The sequence below is a fragment of the Piliocolobus tephrosceles genome, chromosome 15 (assembly GCF_002776525.5).
Source record: "Piliocolobus tephrosceles isolate RC106 chromosome 15, ASM277652v3, whole genome shotgun sequence".
In the NCBI taxonomy this organism is placed as follows: Eukaryota; Metazoa; Chordata; class Mammalia; order Primates; family Cercopithecidae; genus Piliocolobus; species Piliocolobus tephrosceles.
Genome location: NC_045448.1, coordinates 73,529,435 through 73,547,014, shown reverse-complemented (window position 1 = coordinate 73,547,014; position 17,580 = coordinate 73,529,435). Strand labels below are relative to the sequence as shown.

Below are 17,580 nucleotides of genomic sequence, written 5' to 3'. Positions count from 1 at the left end.
TCTTTCTCTCTCTCATTCCTTGACATCTCCCACATTGCTGCTCAAACATCAGTTATGCCTGAGTCTTGAATGGTGTCAATCTGAGTTGAAAATGTGCCAAGTTCCTTAACATCATCACTAACAGGCTGCTTAATGAACCTGCTGATACCATCAATAGTAGATCTTGCTGGTGTGTTGGAGAGGAGACCCATGCCCCAGGGTTGTGTGTGCTCTCGTTCTCTCTCTGTCTCTGTTTTTTCTTTTTCTTTTTTTTTTCTCTCTCTCTCTCTGTCTCTCTCTGTATCATTCGCTTAGGCTCTCAGTGTCCGTGTCACAGGAGCTGGACTTGCCAGGAGTGGGATGGGAAGGATCAGGGACAGTTTGAAAAGGATATGGCAGAATTGAAAGTTCGGGATGAGCTCATGGAAATGAAATCACTATAACAGGCTAGCATTCCCATTGCTCGAGGGCATGGATGGCTGGTAGCCTGTGCATACGGTAGGTGCTCAATAAAGGCCAACCAATGCACACAGTCAACAGAAGAGATTGTAGGTCATGTGCCATCTATGTAGGCTGTAAGAATTGCCTGTTTCAAGGGAGGAGCCTGGGGGAGTACCATCGTTCTGAGATGACTTTTAGGGTTTTCTCTGTCTTTTTTCCATCCAGGCAGCTTCAGAAATGTCCTGGAGGGGCTGGATGAGGGGAAGGAGGCTGGGTTTTCACTTCCTTTCATGCTTCATCTTTCATCTCAGTGGTTTTGTGTTTGAACCAAAGCTGTCCTGCTCGCCCCATGTTTAATGTTTGGAGATTACGAGGAGGGAGTGAGATGCCATTGTGAGTCAGGGCTGGTCCACCACCACCTCCAGATCCACACTCTCTCTTCTCTTTGTCTCCCCTGTGCATACACACACAAAATCGGGGCTAGAGATGTTTCAGCTGTCCCCAGCTTCCCCTGACTTGGCATGGGCACAGGTGCAGAGGCTAGCATTTTGTGTGAGCTCAGCCAGCACCCAGAAATCCTGTGGAGACCTTAAATTCTGCCCCTCCTTTTATGCCTGGAGAAGTCGAGGTGGGGTTGGGGTGGCAATGGCTCAAGTCCCCAGAGTGAGCTGGTAGGATGCTCATCTCCTGGACCTTAGCAGGATGCTCATCTCCTGGACCACATTCCTGTATCTTTGCCTTTTCGGGAGTGGCGATGGTGGTGGTATGGTGGACAGCTTCCTCAGAGGGCTGGGATTGATGCCGTTCAGGGCAGAAAACCCCACTATCCTCTCAACGGTTTTCTCAGGTCTCCTGGGAACCGAGAACCTGGCAGCCCCAAGGGCATGGGGGATGCATAGCCTCCCTAAGGCCACTAGAGGGCGTATCACTAACACAGAGGCCAGGTGGCTGCTTCCCAAGGCTACCCTGGGGTACCCTTCTGGGCCCTGAGCCCTGGGCGCCTGGGGCTGAGCGGGGAGAGATATGGAGCCAGAATTGGAACCCAAGCCTCCCAAACCCAGGCTCCCAACCCCTCCTGGTCATGCCTGCTAACCAGATCTCCTTTACCTCGGATTCAGCTTCCTAATTCTGTCTGTCGCTGCCTATGGTGAAAATGAGGGTTTCTGAATGTCAGCAATGTTGACATATTTGGGGGCCAGATGATCCTTTGGTGAGGGGACTGTCCTGTGCCTTGCGGGATGTTTAGCAGCACCCCTGGCCTCTATCCACTCAGATGCCTGTAGCAACCCCCGACCCCTAGATTGCAGTCACTGAAAATGCCCCCAGACATGGCCAAATGCCCCACAAAACCACCCCTGGCAGAGAGCGGCTCTTTAGGGCAGGTGAGCATGCCTGTTGTGGGGCAGGAGAGCCCGGGACGCAGAGGGACTGCCCGTGGTTCCCACTGCGCTGAGCGTCGGTGGTAGCAGAAGAGATACTCGAAGATGGCGTGTGTGCTCTAAATACATTTTAGAACTGTATTTGGCCTCCTGCTTTTCTTCTCCAAAGACTGCAGAGCCTCTCGGTCTTCCCCTGTTTATTCCACCTCCCATTTTAACGAAACAGGCGACTGAGGCCCCCGGGGTCTCAAGCCACACCTCACCCACAGAACCCTGTACCCCAGCTGTGAGCACCCTGGACCGCTTGTTGGCTCAGGCCCCAGGAGCATCTGTGGTCTCCCTCCCACTCCGCCTGCCCACTAGGCCCCGCCACCCTCCAGCTCCCCAAACCCTGGTGCCCCCCCCACTGGAGGGAGGGGGAAGCAGCAGGTGTTGATGCTAATCAGCGTTCACAGCCCAGAACTGCAGTCGCTCCCAGGCTCACACACTCCCCAAAATTAAACACTCATTATACAAAATTAATTGACATTAATTAGCAAAAATTAAAACTTTAAACACAGCAAGGCGCTTTGGGGGGAGGAGTGAAGCAGGCAGACTCCGCATTTGTCACCCCCCACTCCCCACCTGCCCACCCCTCCCAGGTCCCCCTACTTCCATCCTGAAGCGGGGCTGGGAGAGTTCAGGCGGGGTCAACACCCACACTGCACGGGGCCTGGCCCAGTCGTGTGAGCCCCAGACTGGGGGAGCAGAAAGAGGATCCCTGAGCTAGTCTGGTGGCCCCAGACTTCACCAACCAGTGATTCACTAAGGATCCGGGAACCCTCCCCTCAGCCCAGGTCCCCAAGATCTCAGATGGTGGAGGGGCCTAGCCAAAGGCAGGAACTCAACCATAGGAAGCAAGAATGGAGAAGGTCTGCCTTTAACTCAGCCCGCCGCTCCCACCCCAACCCTCCTGCCCCAACCCTCCTGCCCCGCTGGGTATTCAGAGGCAGAGGCACTGTAGCCTTTCTGCTTTGTCCCACTCTGCGGTGTGACCTCAGATAAGTCACTCTTCTCTGAGCCTCCGTGTTCCATCCATATGATGAGGGGGTGGTGCTGGGTGAACACTGAGGTTTCTGCCTCTCTGGCACCTGCTGTCAGGGAGGCAAATTTCTGAGAACTTGATTCACTCAGAGACCGGAGGGGCTGGATATGAGATGGGCAGTTCAAGAGGATGGGGCAGCCCAAGGGCCCCAGTGATGGTGGAACATCAGGCCTCTCGGGATCAGGGGGGATGCGACTTCAGGCCAGAGAGCCCTCCCAGATGGACACCCACTTTGCCTGCCTAGATGGCCTGCCCTGGAGGGGAGGAAAGCAACCCCTCGGTAAGTGGCTACTTTCTGAGGCAGAACGGGTATCCTCCCTAATACCTGTTCTTTTCTACTTTTGCTTACCAGGTTCCCAAGGTCCCCCAGATCCCTCACCAGGCTGATAGGCAGGTGGACAACAGAACCACCCCTTCCCCAACCTTTGCCCATGCATTTGAACACAGAACCCCATGGCTTGGGTAGGGAGGAGCGCAGTGACCTCCCTCCAGGTGGAAAGCCATCTTCCTCCTCATCCTGCTCTCTGCATCCCCTTTCTCTGCAGCCAGTGCCAATATCTGCAACGTGGTCCTGATGCGGTATGGGGAGCTGGAGGAAGGGATTGATGTCCTGGACAGCGATGGCAACCTCGTGGGCTCCTCCAAGATCGCAGCCAGACACGTGGGTCTGGGGGCTTGCAGGGTTGGGGAGGCCAGCAACAGGGAGGGGAGTGGTTTTCCCTTAGCGTGTGTCTTCCACAGGCTTCTATCCGGAGTACCCTTGTTTTGGCCTCTCGATGTCTCCTTCTCACCCTGCCACCACCTCCAATCTGCATGAGTCCAGGCCTCTGGCCTCCTGCCTGTTCCCCTGGACATGCCCTCGCTGCTGTGAAAAGTCCCTGTCTCTTGTTGCAGCCCCTCAGGACCCAGCTTCTAGCTTGTCTCACCCAGAGGAGGTGTTAATTGGTGAGGGCAGAGGAGGCTCCCTCAGAGCTCTCTTCCCCCTCCCTCTGCCCAGGGCCCTGCCTCCCAGGCCTTCACATCCTCTTGAGTAAGCCAAGGAAGCTTGGGAGGCCAGTGGTTTGTAGTTCTGGGTTAATAGGCACTTCTGCAGGTGAGAGCTCACCTGGGAGTGAGTGCCGTGCGTGAGGTCGAGGGATTTGAGGCTTGCAGAGGTTTGGAGGATATTTTGTTACAAGACCTTCTTCATCCCTGGTTTCATAGGCTTAGCCACTCTAGCAATTGCAGTTTAAAAAATGAAAACATGGGCTGGTCACGGTAGCTCACGTCTGTAATTCTAGCACTTTGGGAGGCCAAAGTGGGTGGATCGCCTGAGGTCAGGAGTTCGAGACCACCCTGGCCAACATGGCAAAACCCTGTCTCTGCTAAAAATGCAAAAATTAGCCAGGCATGGTGGCGGGCACCTATCATCCCAGCTACTCGGGAGGCATAGGCAGGAGAATTGCTTGAACCCAGAGGGTAGAAGTTGCAGCCGAGATCGTGCCACTGCATTCCAGCCTGGGTGAAAGAGTGAAACTCCATCTCAAAGAAAAAAAAAAAAGAAAACGCAGTCCACATGTACATCTCCCTCTGCTTTCCCAGCATTTGTCCTGATGGTGGTTAGTGGCTCCTCTTGCTGCCCCCTGGGCTCTGGCTTCTGTGCTGGGCATGGGGCAAGGTGGGTGCTGGGGGGAAGCCATGAGGTAGTCGAGCATGCATCCCTGCTCCAGCCACTGTCCTCCTCAGCTCCCACAAGGGCCCCCAAGCCTTACCCCAGTCATGTGGTCTTCTCAATCAGACTTTGGTCTAGGAAAAGCTCTCTCCAAGTCAGTGCCCCTCCAAGGTTTTTAGGGCAAGGGGTTGGGGGTGTCATACCTACATTGCATCCTCTGCTCCCTGCACTGGCACTGGACCCTCCTGTCATTCCCATACCTGTTCCGGAGACTGGAGGGGCCTCTCCCAGGCCTTCCTGAGGCTGACCATGAAGAGCCCAGGTTCCATGGGAGAAATGTTCAGCCCTGAGCCCATCATGAGAGTGGATTTAGCCTGTTTCCCACCTGTCCCCAACCTTCTATCCCAGCCCTGTTCTTTTTCCCCAACCCCCCTGAGGGAGGACAGCCATGATAACTCCTCAGTGTTACACAGCAAGGAAACCCAAGCGGCCTGAGCTCCCTTCAGCCTGGCTTGCTTAGTTCTTTGCTCTCTGGGGAAGGACTCCAGGCATCTGTGGGCTGTGAGCCGCTCCTGGAGCCTCTTCTGAGGACCGGAGCTTGTAGGGCTAAAGGAACTCACCACAGTGGCTGTCGGAGCGCAGAATTGCCACTGAGCTGTGTTGTGGCCAGGGACACCCCCACCCCAGGAATCCCTTGGGAGCCCCTGGAGCAAGGCCCCAGGCAGATCCTCAGGGAAACCCTGCAGATGCCCTACTGAAGCATACCTCCCTTACAGAACCAACCTCTTGTCACTGAGAAAGACTCATCCAGAGCCAAGAGACACAAGATCTTGCAAATCTTTGTCTTTAAGAGATTTTAAAACAAGAAAACAGAAAACAAAAAGTAGGCTGGGTGCGGTGTCTCACACCTGTAATCCCAGCATTTTGGAGGCTGAGGTGGGCGGATCACCTGAGGTCAGGAGTTTGAGACTAGCCTGGCCAACATGGTGAAACCCCATCTCTACTAAAAATACAAAAATTAGCTGGGTGTGGTGGAGTGCACCTGTAATCCCAGCTACTCAGGAGGCTAAGGCTGGAGAATTGCTTGAACCCAGGAGGCGGAGGTTGCAGTGAGCTGGGATCACGCCACTGCACTCCAGCCTGGGCAACAGAGCAAGACCCTGTCTCAAAAACAAACAAACAAAAAACACCAACAACAAAAACGGTAAATTCCAGAAGCTCAGTCCTCCTTTGGCTCCATGAGCCCTACTGGCTCAACAGGCCCCAGCTGTGTGTGCCGGCCTTGCTTTTAGAGCTGCTCCCCAGCCACTATGCACACTGAGTATGTGAGGCTGTGCTCACCATCCCCAGGGTACTCGACCACCTCCTTGAGCACTGCCCTTTCCTGGGGCTGCCTGGGTGTTCCCCCACGTGTGGCAGGTGGTGGGAATCTGCTCTTCTCACATGTGTGTGGTAAGAAGAACAGTGGAAGCCAGGCATGGTGGCTCACGCCTGTAATCTCAGTACTTCGGGATGCTGAGGCAGGCAGATCACCTGAAGTCAGGAGTTTGAGACCAGCCTGGCCAACAAGGCGAAACCCCATCCCTTCCCTACTAAAAATACAAAAATTAGCCAGGCTTGGTAGTGGGCATCTGTAATCCCAGCTACTCAGGATGCTGAGACAGGAGAATCACTTGAACTTGGAAGCGGAGGTTGAAGTGAGCTGAGTTCACACCACTGCACTCCAGCCTGGGAGACGGAGCAAGACTCTGTCTAAAAAAAAGAAAGAAAGAAAGAAAAAAGGAGACCAGTGTTTTTTGTTGTGTGGAATGCAGCTTCCTGAGCAATCCCATGAATAATGCCATTCAGACACACGTGTGTTGTGGTGGCACACACCTAGGGCTCCGGGTGGGTGTGCTGTCCCGTCCCCGGCCGTCAGGCCCCTCTCACCACAGCCTCTGCCTGCCCCTCAGGCCCTGCTGGAGACGGCGCTGACGCGAGTGGTCCTGCCCATGCCCATCCTGGTGCTACCCCCGATCGTCATGTCCATGCTGGAGAAGTGAGTTGGGGCAGCCAGCATGGAGAGGCCACTGTGGGGGAGGAGGAGGAGAAGGAGGGGGAACCGGCTGGCCCAGGCAAGGGATGAGGGGGCGGCAGGAAGCCTGCCCCAGTTTGTGTAGAGGGTGGAAGGTGTCTTGCTCCGTCTTGGACTCTCCAGGTAGTGCCACGGAATCACTCTGTGAGAATTCTTGGACTTTCACTCTGCAGGACCCTGGGCTAGGTGCCACAAGGGATACCAGGATGACAGCGCTGGCCCTCCTCTGAGGAGCTGGCAGTTCTGGGGTATGTGCGTGTATGCACATATGCTCACATGCTCTCAGTGAATAGTGCAGGACCATTTGTGAAGGCAGAGTCTGAGGATTCAGGTAGGAAGACTGGATTCGGGTAGGCATCTGCTATGGGGCAAATCACCACCTTACTGAGCCTCAGTTTCTCTGCTTGTAAAATACGAATAGTAATAGCCTCCTGCCTCCCTCAGAGGGCTGTTCTAAGCACTCATATCTGTCATGACTGTAAAGAAATGAGGGAGCATGATAACAGTAGTGGAGTGATTATATTAATGAATGAGTGCGAAACTGAAGGGGCGGACTGAAAGGGGCGGACTCCCAGGGCAGGCCCTGGGAGAAGGCAAGGAGCAGGGGAGGGTCCCCTAGGTGGAGGGAGCCTGGAGGTACAGACCCGTGGCTTGTCACTTGACAGCGAGGAGACCCTACCCCATGGGGACACCTCAAGACAGCAGCTGGAATTGGGGGCGTGTGGTGTAAGGACGGGGATGGGGGTACTCCATCTGGGGTTCTGGGGCAAAGGATTCTTCCCGGTTTGGGGACTTTCTTACTCCCACAGTATGAATTATAATAACAAGTGACATTTATTAAGCACTTGTATATCCCAGTCCTCTCTCAGTCAGGTTTCTGCCCGAATGCCACCTCCTCAAAGAGGCCCTCCCTGACCACCCCATCAGAAGTCACCATTTCTCATTATTTCCTTTCCCTTGAGTCCTTTATTTTTCTTACAGCCGTTATCCATATCGGAGATTGTTCCTCTAGTTGTGCATTTTCTGTTTGCTCTACTAGAATGTCATCTCCATGAGGCATGTCCATCTTTTTGTTCACTGCCCTGCCCAGCATCTAGCACAGTTCCTGCCACAGAGTAGATGCTCAGTAAGTGTTTGTTGAAAGGATGAATGAGTGAGTGAATGAATTCTCTCATTTCCCTTCAGGACAGCACAATAAGGTAAGTATAATATCCTCATTCTACAGCTGAGGAGAGGAAGGCAAAGACAGGCTATATCATCCACTTACGGTCATGTACTAGGAAATAGCAGAGCCGGTGGTGGCTCAGGAGTGCAACTGCAAATCTTAGTCTCTTCAAACCACACTGGCTGCCTCTTACGTCTTAACCCACAATCCTGTGTTTGAGCCCTGCCCTGTGTGGAAATGGGAAGAGTAGATTTGGGGTCTGATCTCAGGAAGCCTGTGTGTTTATAAGGGTGATGGGCAAGACCTGTTACCCAGGTCAGCTGCAGGTGAGAGCAGGCAGTGTGTGAACTTGGCCAAGGTGACCTTGAGAAGAGGGAGCACTGTGGGCCCGGCAGCAAGGAGGGCTGGTCCCCAGAAAGGGGCTGTGGCCGACCCAGAGAGCAGGATAGAATTTTTGTGGAAGGGCGGGCTTTCTGGGCAGGGTATAGGCCTGTGGTATGGACACTGAGGTGTCCAGCCTGGCCAAAGTGAAGTGTGCTCATGGGGCCAGCTGAGGAGGGGTCCTGTGTGCCCAGCTGAGATGATCCCTCTCTCACCCTAGAAGAGGGTGGAGGCTCTGGGGGTACCTGAGCATGGGCATGGTAGGTGAGCGCTGGGATTAAGAAAATTCGTGTGGTATGAAAGTTCGCAACAGACAAAAATAAACAGGGCAGCTCTTTCGTGCCCCTGACTCTCGGATACATAGCCCCTTCGTGAGCTGAGGTTGCCCCTGAATACCAGGGACTGCAAGTACATACAGGGAGCCAGCGGGGCAGGTGAGGAAGGTGGTTCTTCTGTCCTTGAGACTACTGAGTCCTGAACCTTGGAATTCTGAAGCAGGTTCAGTGAGCAGCGCTTACTGTGTTACTTGCACCACAAGTCTAGTGAGGTAGAACGCTTGCACGAGTCAAGCGAAGCAACTTTATTACTCACAGATAGGCCTCGGGGACAATGGACGCCTACCACTCAAGGCAAGCTGGTGCTCCACGGCTCGAGAAAGCTGCCCAGGGAGGATGGAGTCCCCTCCACCTGTGTACCACATCACACTGCAACTGAGGGAGCCTGGGAGCACTCCACCCTGGGCTTTCCACCCTGGGGACATCAGCTTGCTGTGCTAAAGTGTTGCAGGACATCCTGTTCCAGAAGAGGTGGGAACATGAGCCCAGGCTGTCCCCAGACAAGCCCTCCTTATCTCAAGATGTTGCATTCCCAACACATCCTACAGCTATCCTGAGAACTACAAGAAGGCGGGGGTGGGGTGTGAAGCTGGGTCAGCCATGCTCATCCAGGGACTTGTCCTTCTGCAAGAATTTGGGGGAAAACATGCTCTGCGATGCCTTCCCAGTTGGCAGAGATGTTTGCAGAAAGTGGAATGATGGTTAGTGTCCCATTAACTTGGGGGCTTAAACTTGGCTTTGGGAGTCATGGTGAAACAGGAAAAGTTCCCTTGTCCCCCTCAAAGGGAGTGTGATGGGGGTGTGGCTCACTTCTTCAGGGCCCTGCTGCTCAAACCTCTAAGGGAGCATACAGACGATGGGGAGGCTGTGGGGCTCTGACCCCACTGCAGTGTCTAGGGGTGAATGTTTACAGCTGAAGCCCCAGTATCGCGAGGACAGAGGGCTTTCTGTATCCCAGGGTTTCTTGCCTTGATGTACTGAAAGAATTGGGTCACACGTGGGCTTGGAGATTGAGTGCAAGGTTTCATTGAGTGGAAGTAGCTCTCAGCAGACTGGGGAGCCAGAAGGGAGATTGGTTTTCCCCTGGAGTCGGGCTGCCTGGTGGCCCAGGCTGTCCTCTGACTGCCCCAGCCAAACTCGGCATCGTTCTGCCAGTTGGTGGCCTGCCAGCGTCTGTCCGTGTGCTCTTCTGCCAGCGTGCTCCCCTCGATGTCTTGCTGTCCAGCCGCTTGTGTGTTCCTCTGCTGATGTGCTCCTCTGGACGTCCAGCTTTAGGCACAGGATCAGGGGGTGTGGCAGGCCAGGGTGGTCTTGGGAAATGCAACATTTGGGCAGGAAAACAAAAATGCCTGTCCTCAGTTAGGTCCGTGGGCACAGGCCTGGGGGTGGAGCCCTAGCCAGAGACCACTCCCTTCCCTTCCCTCCTTCTGTATCCATGGGAAGTGGGGTGATTATTCTGGGTCTGAACCTGCCCAGCCTGGGACCTCCCTAGTGTCCAGGGTGCCACATACTCTCACATTTCAGCCTCCAAAGGACCCCCTCTGATAAGGTGATAAGAGGTCAGAGTTTGGTGCTCCTGGCAGCCTCATGTTTCATTGATGTTTCCCTGGAGTTCCTTGGAGGGTCCCTGGGGAAAACAAAAGTTCAGTCCAGGGTCCTCCAAGAAGATGAAGATGAATTAAGACCCAGTTTGTGACCTTGGAGGCTTGCCAATCTCACATGTACTCTGGAAGTGCAGGGACTGTGTGATAGGAGAGGCAGAGCAATGTAGCAGAGTGAGCTGAGGCTCTGGTAGGAAAATAAAATCTAGATTCCTGCTCCACCTCTTTCTGCCAGTCTGATGTGGTTGTGGAGCCTCCCTCAGCCTCAGTTTCCCACCTGGAAAATGAGGACACTGCCCCTTCATCACCTTGTTTGTTGGGGCTTTGCATTTTGCACCATCCAGCAGCTCTTCGGCTCTTTGCAGGGTCCCTGCCACACACCCTGCCTTTGGGTGCAGGGGCACTAGTGCAGGGCTTCCGCTGAGGAGGCTGAAGAGGAAGGCAGCCCCCACCCTTGGGGAGCCCCTGTTGGGTGAGGGAGTTGGGACAGCCAAAGAAAAAAGACAAAAGAACACTTACAAAGCAGGCTATGTGCAAATTAATGGAGTGCAAACTAAAACTGTGCTCCAAGTGCTGAAGGAATGCACAGCAATGGGGGGACAAGCTGTTGTGTGGTGGCCGTGGCTGGGACCTGCCTTGCTTTGCCTCTGGCCTCAGTTGATACTCTGGGAGCCAAGGTCCCTGGGCTTCCTGCTAGGAAGAGAAAGGTGGGAGCTCAGCGTGCTCAGTTGGCCTTGACTCTGAGACGGAAAGGTAAAGAATCTCAAGTCAGAAGCAGAGGAGCTTCCATCCCCAGCCCAGAGCACTGGGCTGCCCCTGGGGGGTGCAGTACACTGGGTGCCATCCCTCCCTCTCCACCACCCTCCAGCTCCCCTGAGCGCTCCAGGGGTTCACACTTGATACCCTTCTTGCAGCACCAACCATGCTGAGGAGGAAGCAAGGCCCAGGGCTGGGATCGCAGGTTCCTGTGCTGGATCAGGGGGGCCCTAGCTGGCTCAGCCCCAGCCCAGCCTCCCTGGCACTGGAATGAAGGGCCAGCAGAGGCACCAGGCTGGGTCTGAGTTGGCTCCGGGTCCAGGCCACAGCCCTGAGTCCGCTCCCCCAGCTTCCTTTACTCCCTGGGCTCCAGGTCTTTCCTTTCTCCCAGGCATTCGCGCACATCTCTCCATCTGCATATTTTAACTCTCCCAGCTGCCTTTCCCATCCCTCCTTGCCATTTTCCTCGCCCCTCCCCTCCCCGTGGCCTGCTGTGTTTGCTCTCTGGCCTGCTAGAGGCTGGGGCTTCTGAGGCTCCTGTTTTAGCCTCAGGCCTACCTCCTTCCTGAGCTGGGAGCCCAGGCCTGGGGCTTCTTGGACCTCTTTCCTACTGAGTACTTCAGCCAGCCACCCTGAGAGAGGAGCCTTGGTCACAGCCCCACAGGAAGAGGGCCTGTCCAGTGTCCCCACCAGCAGGTCCCGAGGACTGAGCCCATGGCCTGCTGTTCACCTGCCAGCGGGGGAGCTTCTCTCTTTTTCTCACCCTTCACTGCTCTCAGGGCTGTGGGCAGGGACCCTCGGGGCTGTGCTTCCAGGGACTCCACACCCTCTAGTCACTGCCACTGGAACAGGAGGGCAGACCCATCCTTCCACAGCCTGCTCCAAGCGGGGGCTCCAGGCCCCGTATGAAGCTTGGAGAATGAGACTTGTGTCCCCCGCTCCTCCTCGTCTTGCTTGAGAAGTTCATCTCAGGGCCCTCTCAGCCTTACTCAGGCTAGCATGGAGTAGCATGGACTAGCATGGAGTAGAGAGAGAGGATGGAGATACTGGATGGGCATTGGAGGATCAGAGGGGTTTGAGCTTGATTTAGGCACCTTGGTCCTGCTGGTCAATCCTGTGGAAACTCCCCTTTCCAGTAGCTTAATTCAGGCCAAATTTAGCAGCTGGACAAACCTTGCGGTCTGGGCCAGTGGGAATGGCTGGAGGACAGGTGGGTTACGAGGATCCTACCTTCCTGCAGGTAACATGAGCAATAATAACAGCAATAATGACACGTAATTTCTGAGCACTTACTGCATGCCAGGCCAGGGCTGACCCCTTTGCTAGCATAGGATTTGCAAGTAATGGCATCTTTATTAATACCTGAGCAGGAACATCCAAGGCCAGGGTTTGTCAGAAGTGTGGTCTGGGATCACCATTTTAGACTCATGGAGGGTTGATTAAAATGCACATTTCCAGGTCCAGTGCCCACTGAATCAGGCTTTCATGGTTATAAGCAGCCCTTTGGCATTTGCATTTTTAACCAGCTGTCCAGCCCATCTGATGCACTTTAACTTTTGAAAACTTCTCCCAATTTTGCTGTCTTCTCGGGGCCAGCTGCTGTTGGGATTCTTGTCTCAAGAGGTGAGGGTATATGGGGTTTACTGCCCCTTACCTGCCTGTGGCCATTGTCAGCCCTGCTGGGGGCAGTGGACAAGACCCTGGATTATTTCCACTTCACACCAGGAGCCTGTCACACGGAGGCTGACAGTTACTGAGGTCAGGCTTAGTGCCTGCCCAACACCCGCTGGCAAATAGTCTAGTCATCCCAGGCCTCCCCAGGTGGAATGCTGTGGTCCCCACCGAAGGGCCTACTGTGTTAAGCACAACAGGAAGCTCCGATGAACACAGTGCAGGCACATTGGCCAGCTGGTATATCCCCACGCTGTCTGGGGAGCCTGGGCCCTGGAGGAAGGTTTATCATGCCCCCTCTCATGCCCAGGAAACCAGCTCCAAAGCCAGCCATGGGGAGAGGGTGCCAGCTGTGTTGTGTTGGTGATGAAGCTGGCAAAGGGGACCAGCTGGGGTGACAGCACCCTCGGGGAGTCAGGGGTCCAGGCAGCAGCTCTGCCAGCCTTCTGCAGACTTGGCCTCGGATGAGTCACTGCCCCCTCCGTTGCCCTTGGGTTGAAGGTGGCCCAGTGCAGTGTCTTCTGTTCTCACACATAGAGGAGGATCACCCCCTCCTGGCTGGCGTGTGCCCATATTTATGTGCTTTGTTGTCTCCCCTGAACTTGGCACCTACTCTGGTTTCTTTGCTCTTTAATTACGTGCTGCCCTCAAGAGCAATCTTACCTTCCTATGTGTCTCCCCAGGAACAGGGGCCGACAGCCTCTTTTAGTGGCTCTCCCACATAGGGCCTTCTTGGCACAGGGCTGGATGCATGGTGGGTGGGTGCCCCGAAAGTGCTCATTCGTGACCTGAGGTTTCAGCCAGCAATGTCCTTCAAGGCAGGGCCTTGGGATAGGGGTACCCATCGGGAAAGGTCCCAAAGACAGAACTCCGCTCTATCTGTTTAGCTGCACACTGGCACTGCCCCAGAACCATGCTTCCTGGGCCCAGAGACAGAGTGGGACCCAGCATGGTGGCTGGCAGCCAGCCCACCCCACCTTTGGGTCTGTCTCATGGAGCTCCCTCCTCTCTCCCCCACAGGACGTCTCTCCTGCAGGCGCGCCCCCGGCTGCTCCTCCCTGTGCAAAGCCTTGTGTGCCTGGCAGCCTTCGGCCTGGCCCTGCCGCTGGCCATCAGCCTCTTCCCACAGATGTCAGAGGTCAGTGGGGAGGGGCTCAAGGGCAGGGCAGGGGGTGCTGTTTGGTGATTTCTGAACAAATACTCATACCGTGCCGACTCCTTAGCACTGTGCTAGGCGCTGGGGCTAGAACCATAAATGAGGCTGGCCCAGGCTCTGGCCCTCAGAGTGGGGGTCACGCAGTCAACAGGGTGATTAAACAGAGGCCATGAGATGATGAGCCAGGAGCGTTAGGGTGGGAGAAGCTCCACTGGGTGTGGAAGGGGACAGCAGACCAAACTGAGCCTAGAGGGAAGTGACATTTCACTGGGACTGGGAGTGTGGCTGGAGTTGGCCAGATGAAAAGGGGTGGCGGGGGGAGATGTGAGGTCTGTGGACACCTGGTGTGAAGTTTCTGTGGTAAGGCAGCACATGCCATGTCCAAGAGCTGACCAAAGTCTGCAGCGCGACCAGGGAGTGCAGCAAGGTGACGTGGCCTGGGAATGAGGGGCTGGGGCTGGGTGGTGGTGGGAGCTCGGAAGCCAGAACAGAGAGGGTGAATATCCTCCTAAGGGCTGTGCAAGGCAGAACACAGATTCCTGATTCTGAGCGGCCCCTGTGCTGCCGCGTGGGGCTGGGTTGGAGCTCTGGAGAAGGAACCATCAGGAGGCTATGGCGGGCATCCAATGAGCGGTGATGGTGGCTTGGACCAGGCTGTTGGCAATGGGCATGGAGAGAAGTGGGTCCCTAAAGAGGGAGTCAGGAGGCGGCTTCTTCGGGATTCAATGAAGAGCTGTATGTGGTGGGAGGGAACGGGAGCCGGAGGATGTGTGCTGACTTTCTGGTTTTGAATGACCAGGCAGATGTAGGTGCTTAATGAGATGGAGCCAGGCAGGGGCAGGTTCAAGGGAGGGCAGCGGGTCAGTTGGATGGACATGCAGGGTTGAGGAGTCTGTGGGATGTTGGCTGTGGGTCTGGAATGAGGAGAGACGCCTGGGCTGGAGGGATAGAAGTAGAGGCTCCCGGCATGACAACAGTGCTAGAATCGAGGGTGGTGGGTGAGGCCCCCGCTCTGGCGGGGTCCAAGGACAAGCAGCCAGGGTGGTGAGGGCGGAGCCGGGCCAGGTGTGATCAGGGTGGGTGGGCATCCGCAGGGTCAGACCCTCCCGAGAGGTCACACTCTGTGAGATTACAGAGTATCCATTGGTGTCTCAGGCAACATAGTCAAACCCTGTCCCCAAAGAAGGGACCCAGGTGACAGGTGAGGGGAAAAAATGAGAAAGACAGGTCCATAGCCACAACAAGATGTGGGATCAGGAGGGGCTTTTATTTACGTATCTGTCCTAGTTTAAAAATGGGAGAGACAGGGGCTTGGTCAATGCAGTAGGGAAGGCACCAGGAGAGATGCTGAGGACACTGAGAGGACGATGTTGGGAAAGTCCATGAAGAGGGGGGGTACCAGAGCACAGACGAGGGGATCAGCCTTGGCACGGGGAGACCCCTCCCCACTTCAGTAGGCGGAAGAGGAGTGGGGTGGGAGGAAGATGCTGCTGGGGGCAGGGTTCGGGGTGGGGAAATTGAAGAAGTTGTTCCAGTGGCTCCTGTGTTCTTGTGACTGAGCAGAGAGGAGAAAGCAGGGTGGGGAAGGGGTGGGAGGTCAGAGGTCTGAGGACACAGAGAAGGGGTGAGACATCCAGGGGAGAATGAGAGGTGAGGGAGGCTGAGCAGCACGTGGTCTGGGGGTGCGGCTGGGGCCCGTTCACCAGGAGGTGCTATGGGCCAGTACAGGGAGGGCCACAGATCCTTTCTGTTGGGGTTCTGTCAGGTTAGGGGTGGTGGGGGGCTGAGAGATGGGTGACAGCACGGAGCAGCAGAGGACCACGGGATCCACGCTGGGTTGGAGTGAAGGTGGGAGCTAAGCTGAGGGAGAGGACCCAAAAGGGCCAAGGTGTCTGCACTGAGCTCACAAGAAGGTGGGGGCTGTGGTGCTTCTGAGACTGTGATTTCACCACGGACCTGCTTCAGGCAGAGCCCCAAGACAGGTTGGGGAGAGGTGAGGGTTCCTGGAGACAAGTCAGGGAAGTGAAAACAAGAGGCCGGGGGTGTTGGGGCTGTAAGGGCTGGAGACCCAGGCCCTTAGAGCAGGAGGAGGGGGTGACCCGCCTTAGGCCTCACCGTCCCTGGAAAGCAAGAAATGGGGTGGCTTCCTTCCAGAGCCCCAGAGTTTGAGGAGGAGACTCTGTGGGAGTGGGGCTCCTGTCTTGGGAGCCACCATTCAAGGCACACCAGGACTAAAGCCAGCAGGACCTCATCTCATGCCCACAGGGCCCAGCCTTGTCATGGGTGCTGGGATGCTCCTTCCCCCACCTGCCACCCTGGGAAAGCTGCAGCCTGGGACTCCAAATGGAGCCATGGGCTCTGGGTTACCTAGGAGCCCTGAAGAGGGAAGGGCGGGTATTTCTCAGTGATCTCTGACATCCCTGTCCCAGTCCAGCACTCCCCGAAGCCATTGCATCTGTCTGTGCTATCAGCCTGAGCCCAGGGTCCTAGACCAGGGCCAGAGTCACCCATGTGCTTGTAGGTACCTCTGTGTTTCTTGCAGCTGTCATAACTCCACCTGCCTGCACAGAGAAGGGACCCAGGGCAAAGACAACACATGATGCGGAATCAGAGACCCTCCTAACTAGAAAGATTTTCAAGGCCATCAAGTTTACCTTGCTCCTGGCTGTGCTGGGCAAATGGTGGCCCAGAAAAGCCATGGGACCAGCCCAAGGTTGCAGAAGCCAGGTGCCGATAGGAGAGGAAACACCAGAGGTCCACACTCCAAGTCCAGGCCCCTAGGAGGTGCTACATCTGACCGTTTCCTGTGACTGAATTTCTCTCCCTAGACAACCACCTTACCTACCTTGGGACAGCCAAGAGAAGAGGAAGCTGGGGGCTGCACTGTGGTGTGGAAGGGTCTAGAAGTGCTGTAGGTCTTTGGCAGGTGTTCCTCTGGGGCATATAATGGGGAGATGGCTACCATTCACCCACCCAGGCCTCCAGCTCTGGCTGCAAAGCAGTGATGGAAAAGTGAGCCACCCTGGTCTCAGAGATGCTGCAGGTCAAAGCCCAGGCTCCCCACTCCCCATATGCCTACTTCAAATAGACGTGGGAGTTAGTTTTCTTCTGCGTATTAAACCAGAGTCCCTCTTATTGCAATCCAAGCCTCTTTCTCTAGCTTGGGAAGAGGATAGTCATTGCATATTAAGTCTTTGTCCTCTGGGAAGGGAGGGTAGAGGCAGGATTTTCAGAACTCCCTCCTCGACTACGCGGATCCCAACAAGATGCAGAGTAGCCTGGGCATTATGGGGTATTTGGAGCCCTGTTTGGGACCCATGGCACAAAGCCTTCAGCCAACTTGCTGAGAGGGCCTTGTTTCCCCATTCACTCTCCCAATTCTCCCTAACAAGGTGCTTCTTCTGCCATACAGGGATCATGTCTCAAGTCCCAGAAGCCAGTGGAATTTGCCATAATAAGTCTGGACTTGCTTGGGCTGACCCAACCTTGCCAAAAGCCACCAAGGTTGTCAACAGAAGTAATCACTGGAACACCAATTAATCAATCAGGGGACTCGGAGATAGAATTTAGGAACTAGTTCCTAGAATGGCTGACCTGCAGTGATTGGTGTGGAGTTTCCAACTCACTGACCCCAGAGATTAAGGCAAGGACTTCAATCCTTCCTTCAGTTCCTGGGGGAGTTTTGTCTGCTCTTTTCTGCCTATTAAAATGGTACTGAGGGTCAAATTGCAAATAATAATGGCTACCATTTGCCAGATATCTATTGGACCAGGCAGCATGCTGGGAGCTCGGTGTGCCTTACTGTATTAAGTCTTCCTAATGCCCTTTAAGTCTAAATCATTGAACATCAAAAGATGATTCCTAGACAGTCAGATGGTTCTGGGGAGAGAGTTTGGCTGGAGATACG

The 17,580-nt window shown here is 55.1% G+C and overlaps 1 protein-coding gene across 16 annotated transcripts in view; it reads left to right on the top strand.

The window, feature by feature from the left end:
- SFXN5 (sideroflexin 5) overlaps positions 1 to 17,580 on the top strand; it is a 129,385-nt gene that overhangs the window by 96,796 nt on the left and 15,009 nt on the right. For 3 of the 16 annotated variants that reach the window (XM_023223919.3, XM_023223926.3, XM_023223925.3), the window contains exons 11-13: positions 3,429 to 3,544; positions 6,487 to 6,572; positions 13,538 to 13,655. In XM_023223919.3, the coding sequence (XP_023079687.1) occupies positions 3,429 to 3,544; positions 6,487 to 6,572; positions 13,538 to 13,655 (320 nt within the window). Of the gene's footprint in view, positions 1 to 3,428; positions 3,545 to 3,624; positions 3,829 to 6,486; positions 6,573 to 6,731; positions 8,961 to 13,537; positions 13,656 to 17,580 lie in introns of those variants that run through there. The other 13 variants (XR_002734052.3, XR_002734051.3, XR_002734047.2 and 10 more) reach the window with 13 other exon arrangements.